This window comes from Diaphorina citri, unplaced genomic scaffold, assembly GCF_000475195.1.
Source record: "Diaphorina citri unplaced genomic scaffold, Diaci psyllid genome assembly version 1.1 scaffold1112, whole genome shotgun sequence".
NCBI classification, from domain to species: Eukaryota; Metazoa; Arthropoda; class Insecta; order Hemiptera; family Psyllidae; genus Diaphorina; species Diaphorina citri.
The window spans coordinates 71,971-98,359 of NW_007378541.1; the positions used below are offsets into that span (position 1 = coordinate 71,971).

A 26,389-nucleotide genomic window follows, 5' to 3' on the forward strand; every position below is an offset into this window, starting at 1 on the left:
AATAGCTAAGGTAAGGCGTTTTTCTGTCTCTTTCCCTCCCTTTTCTTTCATATCTTTCTCTCTCTCTCTTTCTTTCTCTATCTATGTCCATCTCTCTCCCTCATTCTTTCTATCTCGCTTTTCCTATGCAATACTGTAGTTTCCATCCTTGTCTAGATAGGTATTATTGCATGCACACAACATTTCACCTTTCACCTAATAGATTAGATATGTACCTACCTAACTATATAAACCCAGCCTAGTTAGCTTAGTTGGTAGCGCGTCTGCCTTGTAAGCGCTAGGCCGCCGGTTCGATTCCCGCCCGGGACGGATTTTATTCTGATGGGATAATATTTGTTCTCGGAACGGCTGGCTTTTTCCTCTCTTCGATTTCGGTTTTCGATACGATAAGACCATATAGGAGTTTTAGTCTCCTCTGTCAAAACTTCTTAAAAAAAAAAAAAAAAAAAAAAAAAAAAAAAAAACCCCACCTACATACACCAGGGTACCTATAACAAGTCGTTATGTACAAAATATTCAACATAAATGGGTAGACCAGATTGAAGGAGAGGAGGTAATACAGGGTACGAAAGGCGAAATATTTAAAGGAGGGAAGGGGAGGGAATACAGGGTAGGAAAAACAAGGTACCTCGCACTAGGCTCATGCAGGCAGCAATGTACACGGCCGAAGAAAAAATCTTTGTACACATTGTAATGTGATAGGCAACCCTCGCCAGCCCGGCTGCAAACTAGTTGCGACCGAAACGAACTTTGGCATATTGGGAGCGGACACGTTTGAAAAGGTACACAGAGATATAATAGACAAGTACACGTATGTACTAATGGCGGGCAATAGGTTTTTTTTTCTGGTTACTTTATTTATTCATCTTCTTTTTCACCTTTTTTATTATTACATAATGATTTTTACAGGAAGAAAATGCATGCCACAAAATAACATCTTATTGGGAGCGGACACGTTTGAAAAGGTGCACAGAGATATAATAGACAAGTACACGTATATGTACTAATGGCGGCAATAGGATTTTTTTTTTTTCTGATTACTTTATTTATTCATCTTCTTTTTCACCTTTTTTATTATTACATAATGATTTTTACAGGAAGAAAATGCATGCCACAAAATAACATTCGAGGTAATTTTGTGAGTCTTTTCTAAATTTTATACTTTATTCTGGCCTAGTCGATTTTTCTTTTCACTTTCACTCTAAGTTCAATTTTTCTCGGATCAAAACATCATCAGCAGCATCGCTTTTTCCTGACACGTCCCCGACCATGTTGTCCGCACGTAGCATTACTCCGGCAAGCCCAGATTACTAGTGGTAACCAGATAGCGACTATACCTCTCCCGGGGTAAATGATGACGTCATTGCCCTGGCTTTCCACAGCCAGAGCGTCTGCGTTAACACTGGGGGAGCTCGGATGATAATTTTTTTCCCTTTACATGTGACTCCGCTATTGCAAAGTTCACAGGAGAGAAGCAAAGGAGAGAACGAAAAACACCGAAACGAAATCTCCCAAATTTTCGTCACCGTCATCGGAGTTTGATTTTTCTTTTGTTTTTTTTTCCGTTCACCAAAAAACAAAACAGAAAAATCGGATTTTTTCGTTTTTATATTTTTTCGTCCTCGTTATGTTTTTCTCGTGATTTTTAAATCAAAAACCCAAGTGTTTTTCCCTCTTTCTAAACAAAAATGTTCAATTTCTGAAATTCCTTTTTGTCGTGCACAAATCCCCCAACCCCCCTATCATGAGGAAGTTCTAAAAATTCTAAATATTTGTTTCGTGGCGTGCTAGTGATTTGTGTTCTGTTTTGTGTCCTCCTTCCCACAGTCACAACATGTCCCAGTCTGGATGTTCCTGGACCTAGGAAGAACGATAAATGTTTGTTAACGATGAGGTAATTCCAGATATTCTAGACGACTGGTTTGTTTTCGTAATTCTAAATGGTTTCTCCTTTAGGAATAGGCACTTAATGGTTCGTACTTTAGAAATGGTTAGTGCTGCAGGAATGGTTAGTACTTTAGGAATGGTTAGTGCTGCAGGAATGGTTAGTCCTTCTCCTACAAATGGTTATCATTATTACTCAAGGAATAATTTGTCCTGCAGAAACACTTAGTACTCAAGGAATGTTTAGTACCTACCTACTAAATGATGTCTGTCAAAACTAGCTGACGGTTTTCCTGTCACTCCTGGTAGTCGTATTTGCAAGATCACTAAAGAGAAGGAAAGGAACAAAACAAGTACTTCAGAAATAAATAACCCCTAACTGATTCTTCCTAGGTCTTCCTCAGAAACAAATATTTTCTACTTGGTCTACTTTCATGCCCCAACACACACACGCAATCCGTTTTCTTCCATCATTTGTAGATGTCTGTCTACAACTACCTGAAAACAGCTAATTTCATAAACTGATTCTTCCTAGGTCTTCCTCAGAAACAAATATTTTCTACTTGGTCTACTTTCATGCCCCAACACACACGCAATCCGTTTTCTTTCATCATTTGTAGTTGTCCCTCTACCTACAACTACCTGAAATCCCGAAAACGGCTACTTTCCCTGTCGCGTATAATATCTCTAGTAGCGCGGTCAAACTTTTTTGACTTGGCGGGGCGGAGCGCTGCCGCGCTCCTTAATGTAAATGAAATAATAGGCCAAAATATACGCTTCATCAGGGAAAGTGGAACTATTGGTGCCATGAGATGTAGATCTCGGGGAAAAGAGCTCCTAAGGACCCAATCGGTCCAAAACATACTGAGCAAAAGTTCCTTGGGTGTTGAACATTTTTTTCGCCAAATTTCATCAAATCAGTTGACCGTACATCGGTACAATAATCGGTATACATCGTACAACAATCGTACATCGGTACAACAAAATACAAAATGATCCATCAGGTTAATTTGAATTCACTTTGTTTACTCTACTAGTGATTCATTTTCTACTAGTGATTCATTTTCCACTAGTGGTTCATTTTCCACTAGTGATTTATTTTCTACTAGTGATTCATTTTCTACTTGTGATTCATTTTCTACAAGTGATTCATTTTCTACTAGTGGTTCAGGGATCTGTAGAGCTCACTCTTGATAAAAGATCTCTTTAGGTCCCTCAAATGGGTCCAAAAATTTATTCTTCTTCTTATTCTTCCTTAACTTTTCCCACTCAAGTGGGGTTGGCATTTTTAGACAACAATTTCCAGTTGTCTTGGTTATGAACATCATCTTTTAATAAACCCTTCTCACTCAGGTCTTTATTCTCCCATTTCTTCTTCTTCTTCAATAATTGCGAGATTAACATCAAAATGATAGTCCAACAAAGTCCAGAAGAGGCCCAAAAATTTATTAAATGTATTTTTTTCTTCATTATTTTCTTTTTAGGTCATATGATTTTGCACAGGGGCAAATGCTTGGGATATTCAATTTGTCAATACTTCACTTATGATAAATTACTATTATTATTTATTCATGTGATGACAAACAGTGGAAAGTTGAGGGTGGTCATTTTAATGGAGATGTTGAACACTGGTTATTTCTTTTTCATGGGTTGATGGTTGATGTCTGTTGCGTTTTTTATGAGCGCCTTAACACAAGTCTGAAGTATGCAAAGTGCTGCATAAATAAATGGAAAGTGGCGTCTCCACTAATCAACATTTCTAATAGCATAAATAGCATTGCCAATGAACATCAATACTTATTTATACCTATAAAGGTACCCATGTAGGTATGATTGTCATCTATTTACCAGATACCTAAATAAGTTGTATTACCCATATTCCTCAAGATAGCCACGTAAAGAAAAGACATCTCCACTGAATTCCGGCATTTCCACTAACATGTAAACTCTCTGACAAATATGGAAAATTTCACTTGTGTAAGCCTGACTGCTACTAATGTTTAACTCCCCGATCAATACACTGTTCTAAATTTTCCGACTCGATTTGGATTCAGACTACCAATCTGCGGATCCCAAGTCCTACCGTGCTACCACTAACCGCTGAGGATAGGTTCAGTTTTAAAATACGCAGAACGTTAGTTAAATTCAGTGCTTCACCGAGAACTACATATTAGTGTATGATTGATATTTCATATCCCATACAGTGCATTTTAAGAGCGCTGTGTCCACACATAATCGATGGCCGTCGATCGACGAGGTGAATCTGTTGTCGATGGGCCGTCGACAATGTGTGTACACAGCTCAAGACGCTCAAATAACCCTATGGTACTCAGCCCAGTGGGGAGGGTGCATGGTAGTTGGACATGAAGCTAGCTACTAGACAAAATTGGTCCTAACACACTCCCTTGTTGAACTCCACAGGTCCCGGAATTAAATGTATCAATTTTATGGCAATGAACATTGAAATAAACCGTTTTAGAAAGTTGTGTCGAAAAAGAGTGTTGATTTAAAATTTAGAACTCATCAGTCATAGGTATGTAAAAATAGTCCTAAACGGACTTTGTTTATGTTTACGTATTGCCCTTTGGTAGGTACCTGCTAGTGAAATTTAATGATTTCCACTGGTCCATTTTTTATTCTTTTTTATTTTTATCCCTGACATTTCCCCAGTCTGTAAGGCATGACTGCCTCCACATTTGTTTTTCAGCTGCAAATGTCATGCACATTAATTTCATTTTCTAATAGCTATAACAAAAGCTCTGGATTTTCGGTAGGTAGGCTCCATAATGGGGCTAATTTGCAAACATTTATTCTGGACTCTGCAATCAATATGGACAATGCAATTTTTTAATTCAAAGGGCTCCCATCCCATGATCCTTTAATGTTTTTTTTGAATCTTATAATCATAAATCTCTTACAAAGATATTATGTAGAATCTTTACTACATCACTCTCTGATCAGCAAACTTCTACCGCGTGTGTTCAATATTCTTGCAAAGTAGCATCAAAATCGGATTAACCATTGCAAATCGTTGCGAGAATTATCTCCCAACAATCAGACAAACATAATTTTGAAACCTCTTTTATCAAGGTTTGATTGTATGAGACATAGGTACATCCTTAGAGTCTCTTTTATCCAGGTTTGACTGTAGTAGACATAGGTACACCCTTTCAGTCTCATTTATCCAGGTTTGACTGTAGTAGACATAGGTACACCATTGGAGTCTCATTTATCCAGTCTTGACTGTAGTAGACATAGGTACATCCTTGGAGTATCTTTTATCCAGGTTTGACTGTAATAGACATAGGTACACCCTTGGAGTCTCATTTATCCAAGTTTGACTGTAGTAGACATAGGTTCACCCTTGGTGTCCCTCATTTATCCAGGTTTGACTGTAGTAGAAATAGATACACTCTTGGAGTATATTTTATCCAGGTTTGACTGTAGTAGACATAGGTACACCCTTGGAGTATTTTTATCCAGGTTTGACTGTAGTAAACATAGGTACACACTTGGATTCTCATTTATCTTTATATCCAGGTTTGACTATAGTACACATAGTTCCACCCTTGGAGTCCCATTTATCCAGGTTTGACTGTAGATATAGGTACACCCTTGGAGTCTCATTTATCCAGGTTTGACTGTATTACGTATAGAGGGAAGCCAAACATAAGCATGCAAAATGATAAAACATTATTTTCAGCCTAGTCAGCACTTTTCGTATTTCATATTAAATTTGCCTCCTCCTCCTCCTCCTCCTCCTTCTCCTCCTCCTCCTTCTCCTCTTCCTCTTATCCCTCCTCTCTAATCATCCTCACCCTTTCCCTCTCACTCTCCCTTCCTTCCTTTCCTCTATTTTCTCGTACTCTTTCTCCCCTTCCTCTCCCCTCCTCCTCCTCCTCCTTCTCCTCTTCCTCTCTAATCATCCTCACCCTTTCCCTCTCACTCTCCCTTCCTTCCTTTCCTCTATTTTCTCGTACTCTTTCTCCCCTTCCTCTCCCCCATCCTTCTTTCTCCTCCTCTTTCTTTCTCCAGCTCTGCTCCTCCGCTCTCTCCTCCGCTCTCTCCTCCCTCCTTCCTTCTCCTCTTCCTCCTCCCTTTTCCTTTCTCTTTTTACACTTCCTCTCCCTCTCTCCCTTTATCCCTCTCAACCTTCTTTTTCTGTTAGCCCTCCTTTTCCTCCTCCTCTTCTCCTCTTTCTCTCCCTCTCCGACCAACCCATCCTTCCTATTCTGCTTCTCCTATTTTCATTCCATCTAGCTCCCAATATTTCAATCCCCCCCTCTCCTACTTTATAATCCTTCTCAATCTCACTACCATATCCTCTCTTTCTCCTTTTCTCTCACTCTTCTCCTCCTTTAATCCTTGTATTTCCCCTCCTCTCCTCCTTTATATCCTCTTCCTTCTATATTTCTCCTTGTCCTTCTCCTTTTTCCTCTTCTTCTCCTCTCTTCCTCGTTTTTCTCCTCCTCTTCCTCGTTTTTCTCCTCCTCTTCCATCTTTTCCTGGTACTGAGGACCCTTTGTTCTTGTGTCTGCAAAATAATATAACTCCGCTGACTGAATACTTGTCATTTGTCGCTATTACTTCAATTGAGAGACTCTCCTACTACAGATGCTAAAGTAAGAAAATAAATGCACTTCTAATATCTTGTCATTTTAAATTCAGCGGCATTGACAGTTTGCCTTCCCCTCTTTCTTTCTCCAGCTCTCCTCCTTCGCTCTCTCCTCCCTTCTTCCGTCCTTCTCCTCTCATTCCTCCTCCCTTTTCCTTTCTCTTTTTGCACTTCCTCTCCCTCTCTCCCTTTATCCCTCTCAACCTTCTTTTTCTGTTAGCCCTCTTTTTCCTCCTCCTCTTTCTCTCCCTCTCCGACCAACCCGTCCTTCCTATTCTGCTTCTCCTATTTCCATTCCATCTAGCTCCTAATATTTCAATCCCCCCCCCCTCTCCTACTTCATAATCCTTCTCAATCTCACTACCATATCCTCTCTTTCTCCTTTTCTCTCACTCATCTCCTCCTTTGATCCTTGTATTTCCCCTCCTCTCCTCCTTTACATCCTCTTCCTTCTATATTTCTCCTTGTCCTTCTCCTTTTTCCTCTTCTTCTCCTCTCTTCCTCGTTTTTCTCCTCCTCTTCCATCTTTTCCTGGTACTGAGGACCCTTTGTTCTTGTGTCTGCAAAATAATATAACTCCGGTGACTGAATACTTGTCATTTGTCGCTATTACTTCAATTGAGAGGCTCTCCTACTACAGATGCTAAAGTAAGAAAATAAATGCACTTCTAATATCTTGTCATTTTAAATTCAGCGGCATTGACAGTTTGCTCATCGTCTGAAAAATCTCAAGGTAGTTATTCACGGTCAAGTTTTCCAGAGCTAGTCAGCTAGAGCTATGTTTTATGCTTGATCAAGTGTTCCAGAGTTAAATGCTTGATGATCGAGGGTAAAGTCTGGCCTCCAGTATGTGAGGCTGAGGGCCACAAAGCATGAAATCAAGTGACTATGTAACACTGTGTGTGTGGTCGATTGAACAACAATCGGGAAATTCAATAATGAGTGATCTATAATAATATTGGTGCTGTTATGCTGTGCACTATTGTAAATTATTTTTGAGGCATGAATACCAAATTACCCATTGCCCATGGCTTACTTATTTATAAAACTTGATTTAAAGTCTCATATGTTAAAATTTGAAATACATTAATCAAGGATGATGAGATTCACATGAACCATGCAACATTTCATCTAACTTTGCCCATCGTCTAAAAAATCTTAAGGTAGTTATTCACGATCAGGTTTTCCAGAGCTAGAGCTAGAGCTATGTTTATGCTTGATCAAGTGTTCCAGAGTTAAATGCTTGATGATCGAGGGTAAAGTCTGGCCTCCAGTATGTGAGGCTGAGGGCCACAAAGTAAGTTTAAGCTCCGTTTAAGTTCAACTCTCGAAATAAGCAATCTGATTGATTGATTGATTAAAAAATAACTTTGCCCGAATGTGAAGCAATGTAACAAACGAGGAAGTTTTTCTTTTTGCCATCGGAATTCATTACCCAAATCTACTCTCTGAATGGCGTTATACGAAAAATCGAATGTTATTGTTTTCTAATTTGTTGATAACCAGGTACATTTCCTCATTATTATTAGATTAAAAAATAAAAATAAAAAAAGATTGCTTAATTAAACCTAATTTAAATTCACTTTGTGGGCCCCAGCCTCAAAGGTCTACAGTTTATGAATTCTGTCAACCCTTAGAGAATTCTCACGGCCCAAAATATCTTCTCCAACCCAGGTGTCCGTGAACGATGCATGGCGCACTTCCGTGTTCTCGCCGCGTGCCTCATGTGAAAAGAATCAAGTCTGCCAAACAAATCGAAGTACCTAGAAGAAGGGTAGGAACATTATTAAAATAATTCCAAACAATAATTTCAATGGACCGCAGACTCATCATACCATTTCCAAGTGCAATCATTATTTTAAATGGGAGAAACACACTGAGAAAAATACGGTAAAGATGAAAAATAGGGCAAATATCCCGAAAAAATAATGAAAAACTAAATCCCAAAAATAATAACACAATATTTTCAAGAGTAATCACAGCCAGAATACACACAAACATTGTCTAGTTCATGTCTTGATAAATTATTTATCATAAAATTAATTTCATGTATAATATTGTTAAATTGAGTTGTTGCTTTTTAAAAACTAACTATTTTTTATGTCATTACTAAAAAAATAAAAATAAAAAAGATGGCTTGATTAAACCTTTTTTTTAACTCACTTTGTGGGCCCCAGCCTCAAAGATCTACAGTTTATGAATTCGGTCAACCTTTAGAGAATTCTCACGGCCCAAAATATCTTCTCCAACCCAGGTGTCCGTGAACGATGCATGGCGCACTTCCGTGTTCTCGCCGCGTGCACCCTCCACCCGGGAGTCGGTAGCGTCAGGGCGCGGCGCCTAAAGGATGCGCCCCCAACTTCTAGATGATGGAAGACGGCTTCCTGGATCCCGTGACGCAAGCCAGCATCATCTTCGCCATGGCTGTGGCCATCATACTTCTCAACGTCCTTATCATTGCCACCATCATCAACATGAGAGGTAAGGCCATCATTATCATTGGTCCCAGAGAGAGTAGAGATACTAAATGTATAAAGTGTAGAAACACACTACGCTCACGTCACGTAGGCTCTTGTGAGCTGTGTGGTAGTGTGTTCCTTTCATGAAACTTTCGGAAACGGAACCTATTCTGATTTCGCGCCATCTTGGACTTCCTATGTTTTTTTTTTTAAGAGGTTTGACAGAGGGAACTGTAACTGTTATGGTCTTATCGTCCCGAAATCGAAGAGAGAAGGAAGACAGGATAGACTTCTCAACGTCCTTATCATTGCCACCATCATCAACATGAGAGGTGAGGCCATCATTATCATTGGTCCCAGAGAGAGTAGAGAAATGTAGAAAGTGTAGAAACACACTACGCTCACTTCACGTAGGCTCTTGTGAGCTGTGTGGTAGTGTGTTCCTTTCATGAAACTTTCGGAAACGGAACCTATTCTGATTTCGCGCCATCTTGTGACTAAGCTAACTAGGCTGGTCCTATGCTTTAGTACAGGCGCCACTTCAGTGTCCAAAAGGAAACCGGTTCCTTTTCAAAAGTATCCCGAGAGGAAAATATCTACTTGGTTCAGTGACCTGTAGACCTTACTCGTTTAGTACAGGCGCCATTTCAGTGTCCAAAAGGAAACCGGTTCCTTTTCAAAAGTATCCCGAGAGGAAAATATCTACTTGGTTCAGTGACCTGTAGACCTTACTCAGAACCCAACGGAGGTCGACGGAGCCTAGAGATCAATGAGAAAATTTGTTTTATGTGTTTGAATATTTCTGCAAAATTTCATCAAAATCGAACGAGCCGTTTGAGAGTTATGATAAAACAAATAATCAGAAGAAGACGAATACAACTCAAAGAAAGTTCTAATCTTTTCTCAGTGTATTGAACTTTTGGCATCTCCAAGAAAAAAATTCTCTCTCTCTCCCTCTCTCTCTCTCTCTGTCCTGTCCCTCTCAACAGTTAGTTCTAAGTTGTTGTTTCAAAGTATCCGTCAATTTTCTTCTTTTTCCTCCTCCTCCCCTATTATTATTTATTCATGTGATGACAAACAGTGGAAAGTTGAGGGTGGTCATTTTAATGGAGATGTTGAACACTGGTTATTTCTTTTTGATGGTTGATGTCTGTTACATTTTCTATGAGCGCCTTAACACAAGTCTGAAGTATGCAAAGTGCTGCATAAATAAATGGAAATTGGCATCTCCACTAATCAACATTTTTATAATAGCATTGCCAACGAACATCGATACTTATTTATAGGTACCTAGGTATAAAGGTATGTATGATTGTCATCTATTTATCAGATACCTACCTAAATAAGTTGTATTACCCATATTCCTCAAGATAGCCACGTAAAGAAAAGACATCTCCACTGAATTCCGGCATTTCCACTAACACTCCTCATTTTCTCAAACTGAATTGAATGTTACAACACACTGGTTTTTCCCTCACGTATCTGCTTGGAATTTAAATTTCCCTCCATGCTGGGCTCGAACCCTTCATCCTTCCTTAACCAGGGCTGGAAAGATGCCAATAGTGTCTGTCTTATGCTTGATCTTACCACAGAGGGTTTTCGATAATCCAGAGTTTAAGAAATACTGACCTGTGTAAATCAAAAATTGGGTGACGTCAAAGAAAACCCTTGACACTGTGTTAACTCTCTGTAATAAGATCGGCCATAAGAGTCCAACAGAGACCATTTTCTTGAGTGAGTTCTACATCTCTCTGGCCCTCTGTAAATCTCTTTTCGGTTAGTGTCCAAACATGGCCTCTGATCCTCTATCATGCCCTTCTTTAACATTAATAAGACCATTTGAAATAATTAGCTACACCTATTTTACCCGACTATTGGCAGATTTCACCACGGCGGACTCAATAGATTTTGCTAACGGTAGAGCTTTAATTGCCCCAAAAGGGGTCATTATTTTCTCAAACTAAATTGAATGTTACACCACACTGGTTTTTCCCTCACGTATCTGCTTGGAATTTAAATTTCCCTCCATGCTGGGCTCGAACCCTTCATCCTTCCTTAACCAGGGCTGGAACGATGCCAATAGTGTCTGTCTTATGCTTGATCTTACCACAGAGGGTTTTCGGTAGTCCAGAGTTTAAGAAATACTGGCCTGTGTAAATCAAAAATTGGGTGACGTCAAAGAAAATCCTTGACCCTGGGTTAACTCTCAGTGGTAAAATCGTCCATAAGAGTCCAACAGAGACCATTTTCTTGAGTGAGTTCTACATCTCTCTGGCCCTCTGTAAATCTCTTTTCGGTTAGTGTCCAAACATGGCCTCTGATCCTCTATCATGTCCTTCTTTCCCATTAATAAGACCATTTGAAATAATTAGCTACACCTGTTTTACCCGACTATTGGCAGATTTCACCACGGCGGACTCAATAGATTTTGCTAACGGTAGAGCTTTAATTGCCCCAAAAGGGGTCATTAAATTAATAATTTTACATTTAAAGTTCAAAGGTGGATATTAAATTTGTTTCACATTAGCTATCGACTTCCAACTATCAGCCTTTAGCGTCTCCTTATCGCATAGTAGTCTGAGTGTCCAGAGAACAAGGGTTGGTTTCGACAAAGTGAGGAAAAAACCCTCAATTGTTGACCTAAATAAAAATTAAAAAAAAGGAAAGAAAAAAAAACTGTCCCCTATACTAATGGAGGTTTCATTTAACAGAAAACACTCTCTCGGAATCTACCACCATTAAGAAAAATCAGAGCGCCATTATTTCGTCCCCTCCTCGCCATTTCTATCCCCTCTCCTCTTCCCTTTCTAACCCCCTCTTCTATCCCTCCTTGAGGAATCATTACCTCTTCATAGCACGTACATATATGCTACATACCACTGCTTTAAAAGTCTCTAATAATGCATGAGTCAGAAATTCAGAATTCATCAAAGGGAGGGAGACGGAAAAAAAGTGGGAACTTGGCCAGAAAAAATGAAAATAATCTTCTTTCTAAAAAAATAAAAAAAACCATAGACAATCTGTTTTTCTAACCAGATAATGCTAAACAATTACGGATTGAATTTAAGTTTATTAATTCCAAATGTGTACACTCCCCCCGAACTTCGAAAAAAAAGGAGTCTTTTTCTCGAATTTGTGTATTTTAAATTCTCTAGGGGGGGGAGGGGTTGAATTCCAAATGTATCTTTATTGTCTTTCAAAACTTTATACCTCTGTATTAAAGGCTATCTTGTATGAATGTTTATAACGTCTCCCATTTGTTTTTGTCTTTGTAAACTCTCTGACAAATATGGGACAGAAAATTTCACTTGTGTAAGCCTGAATGCTACTAATGTTAACCCCCCGATCAATACACTGTTCTAAATTTTCCGACTCGATTTGGATTCAGACTACCAATCTGCGGTTCCCAAGTCCTACCGTGCTACCACTAACCGCTGAGGATAGGTTCAGTTTTAAAATACGCAGAACGTTAGTTAATTTCAGTGCTTCACCGCGAACTACATATTAGTGTATGAATGTATGATTGATATTTCATATCCCATATAATGCATTTTAAGTGCTTAAGCTATGTCCACACATAATCGATGGCCGTCGATCGACGAGGTGAATCTGTTGTCGATGGGCCGTCGACAATGTGTGGACATAGCTTTAGACGCTCAAATAACCCCATGGTACTCTGCCCAGTGTGGAGGGTGCATGGTAGTTGGACATGAAGCTAGCTACTAGACAAAATTGGTCCTAACACACTCCCTTGTTGAACTCCACAGGTCCCGGAGAAATGATCAACTACTACATCCTGTCCCTTGCTATGGCCGACCTGTTGTTCGGTCTCCTAGTGGTTCCACTCAGTGTGTATCCAGCCTTGGCTCAAGATTGGGTGTATGGCAATGTCATCTGTCGGATAGTCGGCTATATCGAAGTCACGCTCTGGGTTATTTGTAACTATACATTCATGTGGATGAGCGTCGACAGGTAAATTTTTTTGGTCGAGTGTATCGATCGATAACATAAGTACCGTGCAGATTATAGATCGATATAATCACTACAAATCACGAATCGTTCATTAGGCATTCATGTCTGGCTGTGGGACTTTGACCAGTGAAGATGCCCGTCCTGACACCCCTCTTTGCTAAAGAAATAGCAAAGGTTTGATCGGAAGGCGATACACTCGTAATTTTTTTGTAATCAAAAGCAAAAATGTCATCCCAAAAGCAATCACCCTATGGCTGATTAAGAGGCTGACGAAAAAGACCGACCCCATCTGAACAAAGGAACAGGAATAATATCATTTCTAAGGGTATGTCCACACATACCTAATCGACGGCCTTCGATCTCAGTCCATCGACGACTGGTTGACTATGTAAGTATGTATGGACAGTATGGACACACCTTAACAGCCCCGGGTCTGTAATTTATAATACGTATGTATGCTAAATTGAATTTTTACTTCTTCCTCTAAAATTTGATCAAGATGAAATTATGGACCCAGGTACTCATGTGTAAATATTTGACAAGGGGACCCTACTTTCATGAAATCTCTCTCTCGTTCCCCAGGTATCTGGCTGTCCGGAAACCCCTCCGCTACGAGACTGTTCAGACCAAGACTCGATGTCAGTGCTGGATGGCATTCACTTGGGTCTAAAATTTGATCAAGATGAAATTATGGACCCAGGTATACTCATGTGTAAATATTTGACAAGGGGACCCTACTTTCATGAAATCTCTCTCTCTCGTCCCCCAGGTATCTGGCTGTCCGGAAACCCCTCCGCTACGAGACTGTTCAGACCAAGACTCGATGTCAGTGCTGGATGGCATTCACTTGGATATCCTCCGCCATGGTGTGCTGCCCGCCACTGTTAGATTTCAGTGATCCCAAGTATGACGAGGATGGATACATTTGTATGTTGGACTGGGGGGGCATGGCCGCCTATACAATCACGCTAGGCTGTCTGGTGCTGGGGCCTAGTCTCATAACTATAGTGTACACATATAGCTATATCTTCTCTATGATGAGGAAACTCAAGTCAGGGCCGCCTATACACGATAAGGAGTACGCCACGGCCTTGGCAGAGAACCTCTCTAATCCTTCCCACAACATGAGCTTTTCTTTGATCATGACATTCTGGCTGTCTTGGTTACCTTACATTGTTGTTAAACTGTACGAGTACCTTTCCGGGCACATCATTTCATTCATACCTCAGCTACACTTCCTGGTGGTATGGCTAGGAATATTGAATTCTGCAAACTGTACGAGTACCTTTCCGGGCACATCATTTCATTCATACCTCAGCTACACTTCCTGGTGGTATGGCTAGGAATATTGAATTCTGTATGGAAAGGGATTGTGCTAATACTAATGAGTCCTCAGTTCCGAATCATGCTAAGGCTGTTATGTATTTCTGTATGTTGTAAGCAGAAGAGTAATTGGGATGTAGAACTCATAGGCATGGACTCGGATGATTGATTCTGCTCCACCTACGAGTATAGTCGCCTCTTATTATAACACTGCTAACTGAAATGTGTATTGTTACTGTTATTTCATGAAATCAAGTGACTATGTAACACTGTGTGTGTGGTCGATTGAACAACAATCGCGAAATTCAATAATGAATGATCTATAATAATATTGGTGCTGTTATGCTGTGCAATATTGTAAATTATTTTTGAGGCATGAATACCAAATTACCCATTGCCCATGGCTTACTTATTTATAAAACTTGATTTTAAAGTCTCATATGTTAAAATTTGAAATACATTAATCAAGGATGATGAGATTCACATGAACCATGCAACATTTCATCATGTGAAGCAATGTAACAAACGAGGAAGTTTTTCTTTTTGCCATCGGAATTCATTACCCAAATTCTACTCTCTGAATGGCGTTATACGAAAAATCGAATGTTATTGTTTTCTAATTTGTTGATAACCAGGTACATTTCCTCATTATTATTATCTACTCATGTGAAAAGAATCAAGTCTGCCAAACAAATCGAAGTACCTAGAAGGAAGGTAGGAACATTATTAAAATAATTCCAAACAATAATTTCAATGGACCGCAGACTCATCATACCATTTCCAAGTGCAATCATTATTTTAAATGGGAGAAACACACTGAGAAAAATGCGGTAAAGATGAAAAATAGGGCAAATATGCCGAAAAAATAATGAAAAAACTAAATCCCAAAAATAATAATACAATATTTTCAAGAGCAATCACAGCCAGAATACACACAAACATTGTCTAGTTCATGTCTTGATAAATTTATTATTTATCATAAAATTAATTTCATGTATAATATTGTTAAATTGAGTTGTTGCTTTTTAAAAACTAACTATTTTTTATGTCATTACTATTAAATTCGCTCTAGCTTTTGCCTCTCTTGTGTTTTAGTTTAAATTAACAATTCTCATGATTTTCAATTTTTTATTTAACACAAAGATAATAAAATATAAAAAAATATAGCGAAATTATTTTTTAATTCCTCATCTGATGTCAATTCATAACATCTCATAGGCCAATATTTTAACTTTTTGTCGTTGTTGCATGAATTACCGTTAAAATTAATGGTCGAGGTCATAATCTGATTTTTAACTCAGCAGTTAATTTAACTAATTTCTTACTGACTGAATTTTAATTTTAACAAAATCATTAATCATATTGTTTAATCTTTTGACTTTAAACTCAGATTGTGGTTGTGACCATAACTAGTTTAAGTTGCACTAACTAAATGATGCAATCTGATTGGTTAATTTAAAATTGAGATTAAAATTCAGCCAATCATAAATCAGTTCAAGCTCAGACTGTGACCCCCGCCATAACTATTCTAGATTACTAAAATGTTACTATTTTTATTTTGAAAGCTGTAAAAGGAATTCTAATTTTTTTATTTGTTGACACTTTTGTTGTTCCTACGGTGCTTCAAATGACTTTTTGTTTTAGGTACCTCTAATTCCATTACATACTTTTTTTCTTCATTATTTTCTTTTTAGGTCATATGATTTTGCACAGGGGCAAATGCTTGGGATATTCAATTTGTCAATACTTCACTTATGATAAATTACTACCTATTATTATTTATTCATGTGATGACAAACAGTGGAAAGTTGAGGGTGGTCATTTTAATGGAGATGTTGAACACTGGTTATTTCTTTTTGATGGTTGATGTCTGTTACATTTTCTATGAGCGCCTTAACACAAGTCTGAAGTATGCAAAGTGCTGCATAAATAAATGGAAATTGGCATCTCCACTAATCAACATTTTTATAATAGCATTGCCAACGAACATCGATACTTATTTATAGGTACCTAGGTATAAAGGTATGTATGATTGTCATCTATTTATCAGATACCTACCTAAATAAGTTGTATTACCCATATTCCTCAAGATAGCCACGTAAAGAAAAGACATCTCCACTGAATTCCGGCATTTCCACTAACATTTATCATTTAGATGAGGAATTCCGTAACCATTTTTTCGCCTCTAGTTAAATTCCGTTCAGGGATCAGCTAAATTCCTTTCAACTTGACCCTATCCCTCCTTGAGGAATCATTACCTCTTCATAGCACGTATATGCTACATACCACTGCTTTAAAAGTCTCTAATAATGCATGAGTCAGAAATTCAGAATTCATCAAAGGGAGGGAGACGGAAAAAACTCATTTTGAAACGTTTCCAGCGCCACTGAAAACAAGCAGAGACACAAATGCTTTCCATTACCCTACAAAGTTCAACATACTCTGCATTATACAGGGTTGTATTGTATATCGTTTTTGTTTTCGTCTTTGTCAATCTTACTTTTCGAAATCTTTGTTCTTCTCTAATCAAAACCATTTTCTCATAACGTTCTAGACTAGATCAAGACATACTTTGGCAGGGGTAATGGTGCATTCTAGAGATATTGAATTTTTTAATCCTGTACAGACCAAAAAGTACTACTTGGATCTTTTCACCATAAAAATAAGGGTCGTTCAATATGAACTGTACTGATAATAACAATGAAGGTTAGATCCATCATTTTGAAACGTTTCCAGCACCACTGAAAACAAGCAGAGACACAAATGCTTTCCATTACCCTACAAAGTTCAACATACTCTGCATTATACAGGGTTGTATTGTATATCAGTTTGATTTTTGTTGATTTTAAAAACCATTTTTGTAATATAGTTTTAGAAACATTTTATACCTACGTGTCTGCTTTAAAATCCTCACTTTTAGTTGTCTCCATTGGCAAGAAATACAGTAGTTCAATGTTAAATTAATTATTCTTAACTCATCATGTGGTACATAATGGTGATTGTGGCACACTGTCGATACTTCTTTACTAGTATTCACAGAGGGAAAGATTGAAGAAAATACAATAAAACCTAATAGAAATATCTGAAAACCAGTTAACCCGCGAAAATTTGATTTTCCATTTAGAACTAATTGTCTCGCAACTACATACATATTAGGTATTCCTATTATGAGATTCAAGAGAAAAACATAATTTCATTGATTGATTGATTGATTGGCATTTCTATTTTCATTTTCTTGCCAATGGATGAACCTGAGAAGTCGATGTTTGCCGTTATGATTATTATTAGATGTAGATAAAATCTCTTGTAAATCCCCCATAATCGGTTTGTTCAATGAAATCTTTATTTACCCCGTCACGTCACCTCAGGACGTCAACAAAAAAAATTCGAACTTTGCGAAACGTGAAAGTTGTAGTTTGTCAGCCTAGTTCGCTTGGAGGGTAGCACGTCTGCCTTATAACCGCTAGGTCGCGGGATTGCCACCAGGGACGGATTTTATTCTAATCAAATAAGGTTCGTTCTCGGAACGGCTGGCTTTCTCCTATCCTGTCTTCATCTCTGTAATTTGGGGACAGTTGTTGCTCATTACACCTACATAGGTAGTTGACACAGTTGTCCTATTGTAATTCAGGGAGTAGAGGATCTAGATGGCTCTTTACACGACCTGAACACATGCGAATATGGGAATCGTACTCGCAGTATTAAATAAATACCTCGACGGGGTGAACAAAAGTGAAATTGAACAGAAAAATTTCAACTCCGGATTTTTTCATTTTCAACAATTAAATCGCTTTTATTATGGCTGTGATATTAAATAACGTAAAAAAAATGTTACGGTAGTATTTGTTGTGTTTCCAATTTAGACATTTTGTTATTTAGGATTTTGGTGTTTGTTAATTACTTCATTTTTGTATCATATTTAAATCAGTATCAGATTGGGGTCACGGTGGTGTCAATGGGTTAATGCTATTTTAATTTGTCAATTGAGGGGGTCCGGCCCCACTCGGGCTTTTTTGTTTGGACTCCAAAATTTGGAGCATCCACTCACCCCTCCCCCTTTGCTCCGTCCAACAAAATCCGGGAAATGGCCCTGAAATATAGTACCTTTCCAGTTGTCCTGATGCCTTCCAGAGGGCGATCAGGTCCATCGAAACACAGGTACCCATTTCATGATTTATTCACTGATTGTTCATAGGGATGACTTGGATTTATTGGTCTGTTTGGTGGTGAGGAATCTATGGCGCACCAGAGGGGAGAAGGTTTTCGATAGGTGAGGCGCAAACTGGAGCTCCTTGTTGGAAGATGTTCCTTCGTCTCTCTCATCTGTTTCGGTTTTGATATCCATCTTCTGGAAAGTTGACATGAAATCAAAAATAATGACAACCAAATGGAAATGAACTACGTAGGTACAAAAACAAACATCGAACAGTTTCGAAAAATAAGTGTGTCCTAAAATCTGAAAAGTAGAGATAACAAATTTTCATGTCAAACATCAATAGATAAATTTTAGGTATACTCGTATTTTATCGACTGCGCCAAAAATGATTTATTGGAGCTTTATTTATCTATGCAAAATGTAAATCTTTTTCTTCGCCTTTTCCCGTGTACAGTCGGGGTCGGCGTTTTTTGTCAGCCCTAAGGTGATCGCTTTTGGGCTGACATTTGGTTTTGGCTACAGAATTTTACGAGGGGATGCCCTTCGCACTCAACCTTTGCTATCGAATAAAGTTAAAAATTGACTCGTCTTTTATTAATTTTATTTCAACGGTTTCTCTCATCTTGATTTGTTAGTTTATTTTCAGTATGGTGAATAGTTGATAATGGTGGGATAACATTCACAATGTTCGACATCCTAGGTTAACCTTTCGATCTATCCAGTACCTATTTAAAATCTTCTGAATTAAATTTTGTAAGTTGAAACTTACAGTCACAGCATAATGATGGTTCTAGAATCTATTTAAATAAAAATCATGATTCCAGTTAACAACAAATTGGAGACTAAGTTGTAGACTTGAAGGTACCTAATTTTGGGATAGGGTGAGGGAGGGAGAAAGAGAGAGATGATTGGTTGGTATGAAATACTTGGAATTGACAAATATATCGGACATCTTATTTATTTTAAATTTAACAGAGAAAAGAAGAAAAAATAAAAGACTAGAGCAGACTAGAATAGAACATTGGCAATATTAAGTATAAATAAGTTAAATCAACTTTAGGAACACTTACATAATAATATAATTTAATTCTATGTAGGTACAAATCCAATACTGTACAAAGTAGAGTAAAATAATCAAGATTTGTATCTGTCGTTCACACATGAATACTATAGAAATCATATCAAATAGATATAAATTTAACCTTAACAACTTACTACCCTCGTAGTGGGTTCAACCAATGAATTAATTGAAGATTTTTATTTTTTAATGGCAGTTATTATAAAAGGAGTCATTACAAATCATCAAGATTTAATTCCGTTAGATTTAGATATGTTTCGTAAAAAAGTGTTACCACATTGACTCTTTTTAATCAAAATATTCTATTAAAAGTCTCCTTTTTGGACCATTAAAAAATAATCCAATTTGTGAAAATATCACTGATTTTAAGTCTTTGGTAAAATCTTCAATGATCTACACGTATGTAGATACAATACTCTTATTTACATACGCTAAAAATCAGTGTTGAAATTGACGAGGTCTTCACCTCATTCATGTGACTTCTTAAAACTAATTCCCTGTAGATAAGTAAAAAATAATCAATTTATTAAATCTAAAATAATAATTACTTTTAAAAACTATAGGTATAGGTAGGTACATTTTTTTCTTCCATAAATGAGTAATGTGTTTTTGCGGGGTGTTACAAATAAAACACGGCCGTATTAATAGTAACTAGAGAACAAAATAACAGCTCATCATGTCTAGATCATTTTTTCTGTGCTGGTCTTGATCCTTCTGTCATATTAAGCTGTGTTGTTGAAACTGGTGCTCATCATGTCTAGATCATTTTTTCTGTGCTGGTCTTGATCCTTCTGTCATATTAAGCTGTGTTGTTGAAACTGGTCAAACTGATCATTACTCGCAGTATATTTTAATAAAAAATGATTTGAATCTGAGAACTGATAATAATGAATTCACAATTGAAATAATTGATCATGAAGAACTAAATCGTTCTTTAGAAAATTACAATTGGATAGAAGTGAGGAATTGTTCGGACATTAACCAGAAATAATTGATCATGAAGAACTAAATCGTTCTTTAGAAAATTATAATTGGATAGAAGTGAGGAATTGTTCGGACATTAACCAGGCCACTGAAAGTTTTATTAATATTCTTACATCAGAAATAAATAAAAACAAAACGAATAAAAAAATAACAAAAAAACTTAAACCTTTAAAACCATGGATGAATATTAGCTTAGCTAAATGTGTGAGAAATAGAGACAAATTTTTAAAACAAACAAAAAAGCATCCTAACAATGAATCCTTAAAAGTATATTATAAAAAATATATCATTTAGATGAGGAATTCCGTAACCATTTTTTCGCCTCTAGTTAAATTCCGTTCAGGGATCAGCTAAATTCCTTTCAACTTGATTTTTTCGTTCCTACATCGAAAGTTTTGCTTGATTTTTGTTTTCATCTTCGTCAATCTTACTTTTCGAAATCTTTGTTCTTCTCTAATCAAAACCATTTTCTCATAACGTTCTAGACTAGATCAAGATATACTTTGGCAGGGGTAATGGTGCATTCTAGAGATATTGAATTTTTTAATCCTGAACAGACCGAAAAGTACTACTTGGATCTTTTCACCATAAAAATAAGGGTCGTTCAATATGAACTGTACTGATAATAACAATGAAGGTTAGATCCATCATTTTTTGGGCGGGTTTATCGATCGATAACATAAGTACCGTGCAGATTATAGATCGATATAATTACTACATAATATCAGTGGCGTAGCGTGTATGTATGGCGTGCATGGCGGCCATACAACTCAAAAGTTTACTCTAATGCCCATAAATATTAATGGCATGTACCTACTGTGATGGGACTTGGTAGACCTGTGCATGAGCCCTACACGCCCTACACTTGAATTTAGACCGCGCTACGCCACTGCTACACATCACGAATCGTTCATTAGGCATTCATGTCTGGCTGAGGGCTGAGGGACTTTGAACAGTGAAGATGCCCGTCCTGACACCCCTCTTTGCTAAAGAAATAGCAAAGGTTTGAGTGCGAAGGCGATACACTCGTAATTTTTTTGTAATCAAAAGCAAATGTCATCCCAAAAGCAATCACCCTATGGCTGATTAAGAGGCTGACGAAAAAGACCGACCCCATCTGAACAAGGGAACAGGAATAATATCATTTCTAAGGGTGTGTCCACACATACCTAATCGACGGCCTTCAATCTCAGCACATTGACGATTGGTTGACTATGTAAGTATGTATGGACAGTATGGACACACCTTAACAGCCCCGGGTCTGTAATTTATAATACGTATGTATGCTAAATTTCAGGACGTCAGCAAAAAAAATTCGAATGCATAGAACTTTGCGAAACGTGAAAGTTGTAGTTCGTCAGCCTAGTTCGCTTGGAGGGTAGCACGTCTGCCTTATAACCGCTAGGTCGCGGGATTGCCACCACCAGGGACGGATTTCATTCTAATCAAATAAGGTTCGTTCTCGGAACGGCTGGCTTTCTCCTATCCTGTCTTCATCTCTGTAATTTCGGTACAGTTCCTGCTCATTACACCTACATAGGTAGTTGACACAGTTGTCCTATTGTAATTCAGGGATTAGAGGATCTAGATGGCTCTTTACATGACCTGAACACATGCGAGTATGGGAATCGTACTCGCAGTATTAAATAAATAAATACCTCGACGGGGTGAACAAAAGTGAAATTGAACAGAAAAATTTCAACTCCGGATTTTTTCATTTTCAACAATTAAATCGCTTTTATTATGGCTGTGATATTAAATAACGTAAAAAAAATGTTACGGTAGTATTTGTTGTGTTTCCAATTTAGACATTTTGTTATTTAGGATTTTGGTGTTTGTTAATTACTTCATTTTTGTATCATATTTAAATCAGTATCAGATTGGGGTCACGGTGGTGTCAATGGGTTAATGCTATTCTAATTTGTCTCTTCATGCTATCTTTTTCAATATTCAAAGGAAGATAAGTTGAGATAAAGCTCAAAATCTTACCTGCAAACATTAAATGAGTTGAAATTCTAGATTTTAATAAAATAAATGAAAATAACAGATCATAAATTCTTAGTTCTTACCATTTCAATTATTTGTCAATAATATTGATGACCATTGAGCCCAACGTGTACTGCCAACGATAACATTTATATGTTTTAGAATTTTCAATTTTATTTCAAACCTTAGATATTAGTTATTTATCCTGTATATAAGAAATAAACAATGGTAGAGCAAGATTGATGGAGAGGCAAATGAAAACATCTTCACATCGTCATAGATAGATTTTATCGTTACCTAATTAATTAAATTAATTAATTACCTAAATAGACAAACAAAATCAATCTCTTTATTTAAAGTTCATTTTGTTACTGTCCTGAGTATTCTTGTATTCCAAGATAAATCTGGTTGAAGAATCTAACAGGATTGTTTCATTTTAGATTCCTAGAAATTCGTACTCCAAGATAAATCTGGTTGAAGAATCCAACAGGATTGTTTCATTTTAGATTCCTAGAAATTCGTAAACATTATTTTTGTCAATTAGATTTTACATAATATACATAACACCTTGTTGCTTTGATGTTTTCCCCCGTTTAGATTCCCTCCTAAATAAAATACCTAGCCTTGATTTAGTCTTTTTACTTTTTTATGTTTATTTTAATTCTCTCAGTGTTGAGGTACGTACATCTTTCAGATAATTCTAGTTTATTTTATTTGTTCTTCAATAAATTGTTTCTTTGTAACTATCCCATACCTAAATACACCTGCCTAGTTCGGGTTTTTCTTATCTCAATTTTTATTTGAAAATTTTTCAAATAGATTTCAAATACAAACGCGAAATCCAATAACACATTCATTTTCTTATTTTCCTTTTTAGCAGAAAGCAGATACCTACATACTTCAATAGAACTTGAATTTTGTTCAATATTTCTCAAATAGATCGAACTTCTGATTCCCTGCCTGGTTTCACTCTTTTATTTTATCCAATTTTATTCTATTCTATTTTAAACTATAATTTTGTAGCCTAGATTGTTTTCAATTAATCGCTCTGATAATTAATCAAAATAAAATTACCTAACAAATAAAAGATATCCTAGTCAGAAAGTACATTAGTGGTTGGTGGGAATGCGAGGGGTCCCGGCCCCACTAGGGCTTTTTTGTTTGGACTCCAAAATTTGGAGCATCCACTCACCCCCCCTTTGCTCCGTCCAATAAAAATCCGGGAAATGGCCCTGAAATAAAGTACCTTTCCAGTTGTCCTGATGCCTTCCAGAGGACGATCAGGTCCATCGAAACACAGGTACCCATTTCATGATTTATTCACTGATTGTTCATAGGGATGACTTGGATTTATTGGTCTGTTTGGTGGGAATGCTTGAGCTACATAGGTAATATGTAGATTTGATATCTGCGAAAAAGAATTTTTTGAAGATATTTTAGAAATAGATGCTTCAGCTAGTCATGCTCGTCATGAGTATTTCAATAGAATGCTCAAGTAGAATTTAAAAAAAAAAAAAAAAAAAAAAAAAAAGGTTTTGATATCCATCTTCTGGAAAATTGACATGAATTCAAAAATAATGACAACCAATTGGAAATGAACTAGGTACGTAGGTACAAAAACAAACATCGAACAATTTCGAAAAATAAGTATGTCCTAAAATCTGAAAAGTAGAGATAACAAATTTTCATGTCGAACAACAATAGATAAATTTTAGGTATATTTTATCGACTGCGCCAAAAATGATTTATTGGAGCTTTATTTATCTATGCAAAACGTAAATCTTTTTCTTCGCCTTTTCCCCGTGTACAGTCGGGGTTGGCGTTTTTTGTCAGCCCTCAATCAGCCCTAAGGTGATCGCTTTTGCGCTGACATTTGGTTTTGGCTACAGAATTTTACGAGGGGATGCCCTTCGCACTCAACCTTTGCTATTTCTTTTGCAAAGGAAATTCAGGCTGGTATACTCACTGTTTAATGTCCCCCAGCCAGACAACGTCCCTCAGCCAGACAACTATGCAAAATGTAAATAGGTAAGGTAAATATGTATATCATTGCGCATAATGAACAGCAGAATAGAGAATAGACTATTAGCTATTTAATTTAGCCTACTTACATGAACAATAAGACGAAGGAACATGAACTGATGGTCTAGGTGGATTTGAATCTCGTTTAGTTTACGTTTCAGTTTGTCGATTTCATCGGTAAACACATCGTTCCCATTACTCTCGAGAACCATGTCGATCGCTGAAACAGGATACAAAAAATTAATAACTGACCGATATAATTTTATTATTATTGTTAAATTGTTAATTGGTAATTTCAATATCGGTAATCTGTGTCCAGTCCACACATAGTCGATGGCCGTCGATCGATGTTGACTGAAACCGTATACTGCCTCCACAACAAAGATTTCCCTTGTCGATCGTTACCTGCAAAAACATGATTGAATAGAGAAAAATACTCATTATTGATTATTGGTGCAAAAAGTTCGTCTTACCATCTTCAGTGAAAGGATTACAGAACCACTTTCTGATGACAAGGTCGAGGAATCCTAGCTTAATAACTGACTGATATAATTTTATTATTTAATTTCAATATCGGTAATCTGAGTCCACACATAGTCGATGGCCGTCGATCGATGTTGACTGAAACCGTATACTGCCTCCGCAACAAAGATTTCCCTTGTCGATCGTTACCTGCAAAAACATGATTGAATAGAGAAAAATACTCATTATTGGTGCAAAAAGTTCGTCTTACCATCTTCAGTGAAAGGATTACAGAACCACTTTCTGATGACAAGGTCGAGGAATCCTAGCTTTCCCTTGCATTCATTGGGATACTCATAGATCTCCATCTTGTCCACTTTCTCCAGTAGAAATTTGGGCAGATTCCTTTCCAGTTCCGTGTGCAGCAGAACCTGGAGAAAAAGGGTTGGTGTATGGTTAGACCCCACAAAAACACAAATGTGAAAAAAAGGGCCAAGTTCCTATCCAAAAATGTCGGCCTATAAAAGTGGTGAGATCAGAAAATAAAGGCCAAGTCTGCATTGCCAGTTTTTCGTGCCTTATGAATCCTAATTCCTTCAACCTTCAACTTGGCTATGTTTTCCCTACTCAAAAAATAAATAATTAAACGTGAAATCCGAAGAGAAAACATAGGCAAGTTGAAACTGAGAGAAGGTTGAAGGAATTAAGATTCATAAGGCACGAAAAACTGGGAATGCAGACTTGGCCTTTATTTTCTGATCGGTCTGCATTCCCAGTTTTTCGTGTCTTATGAATCCTAATTCCTTCAACCTTCTCTCAGTTTCAACTTGCCTATGTTTTCTCTTCAGATTTCACGTTTAATTATTTATTTTTTTGAGTAGGGAAAACATAGCCAAGTTGAATTTCAAGTTTCTACGACATCGGGAAGTGCCTTAACATTTTGATGAGTGAGTGAGTAAGTAAAAAAAAATGCGATTTTTGCGCCTCTATATCTCCGGAACTACTTGGTATTAAGAGCTCAAATTTTCAAGGTATGTTTTTATACCTTACCTAAATATGTGCCCTGAATTTCAAAAGTTTATCTTTAGAGAAATCCGATCTATGAAGGTGAGAAAAACCTGCCGAATCGGTTCGTGTAAAGATACACAGGCGTGCTTACTGGAACTTGGCCTGGCGCACTGCCGTGCGCTCAGATACTTTCTGCTTAAAGGATAGGTGCAGAGATAGGAAGATGTTTTCCTGTTATAGGGCCTTTTTATTTTTTTTCTGGCTTTCTTGTAAGTTTCCTAGGAGGCGCTCCTTTCCCTCTTAAACTTAACCACTAATCCTATTCCTCTAACTTTTGAGCCTTTATGGATAGATAATCATTTATCGAACTTGCTCGATTTCTTTTCCAAAAAACGAGGAGTTGAAAATTTCAACCCCAAATAACAAAGCTAAATTACTGC

General features: G+C 37.3%; 2 protein-coding genes across 3 annotated transcripts in view; one reads left to right on the forward strand and one right to left on the reverse strand.

The window, feature by feature from the left end:
- Positions 1 to 1,459: 1,459 nt before the first annotated feature.
- LOC103514264 (G-protein coupled receptor 52) lies at positions 1,460 to 14,921 on the forward strand. The gene is made up of 5 exons (XM_008479133.3): positions 1,460 to 1,894; positions 8,754 to 8,980; positions 12,726 to 12,930; positions 13,700 to 14,171; positions 14,249 to 14,921. Exons 2-5 carry the CDS (start codon positions 8,866 to 8,868, stop codon positions 14,420 to 14,422), a joined length of 966 nt encoding a protein of 321 aa, XP_008477355.1. The 5' UTR covers positions 1,460 to 1,894; positions 8,754 to 8,865; the 3' UTR covers positions 14,423 to 14,921.
- Positions 14,922 to 18,252: 3,331 nt separating this feature from the next.
- LOC113469518 (transient receptor potential cation channel subfamily A member 1-like) overlaps positions 18,253 to 26,389 on the reverse strand; it is a 9,732-nt gene continuing 1,595 nt past the window's right edge. For both annotated transcript variants that reach the window (XM_026827294.1, XM_026827293.1), the window contains exons 3-5: positions 25,213 to 25,372; positions 24,569 to 24,699; positions 18,253 to 18,601 (exon numbers count right to left, since the gene is read on the reverse strand). In XM_026827294.1, coding sequence (XP_026683095.1) covers positions 18,443 to 18,601; positions 24,569 to 24,699; positions 25,213 to 25,372 — 450 coding nt within the window. In that variant the 3' untranslated portion in view covers positions 18,253 to 18,442. The remainder of the gene's footprint in view (positions 18,602 to 24,568; positions 24,700 to 25,212; positions 25,373 to 26,389) is intronic.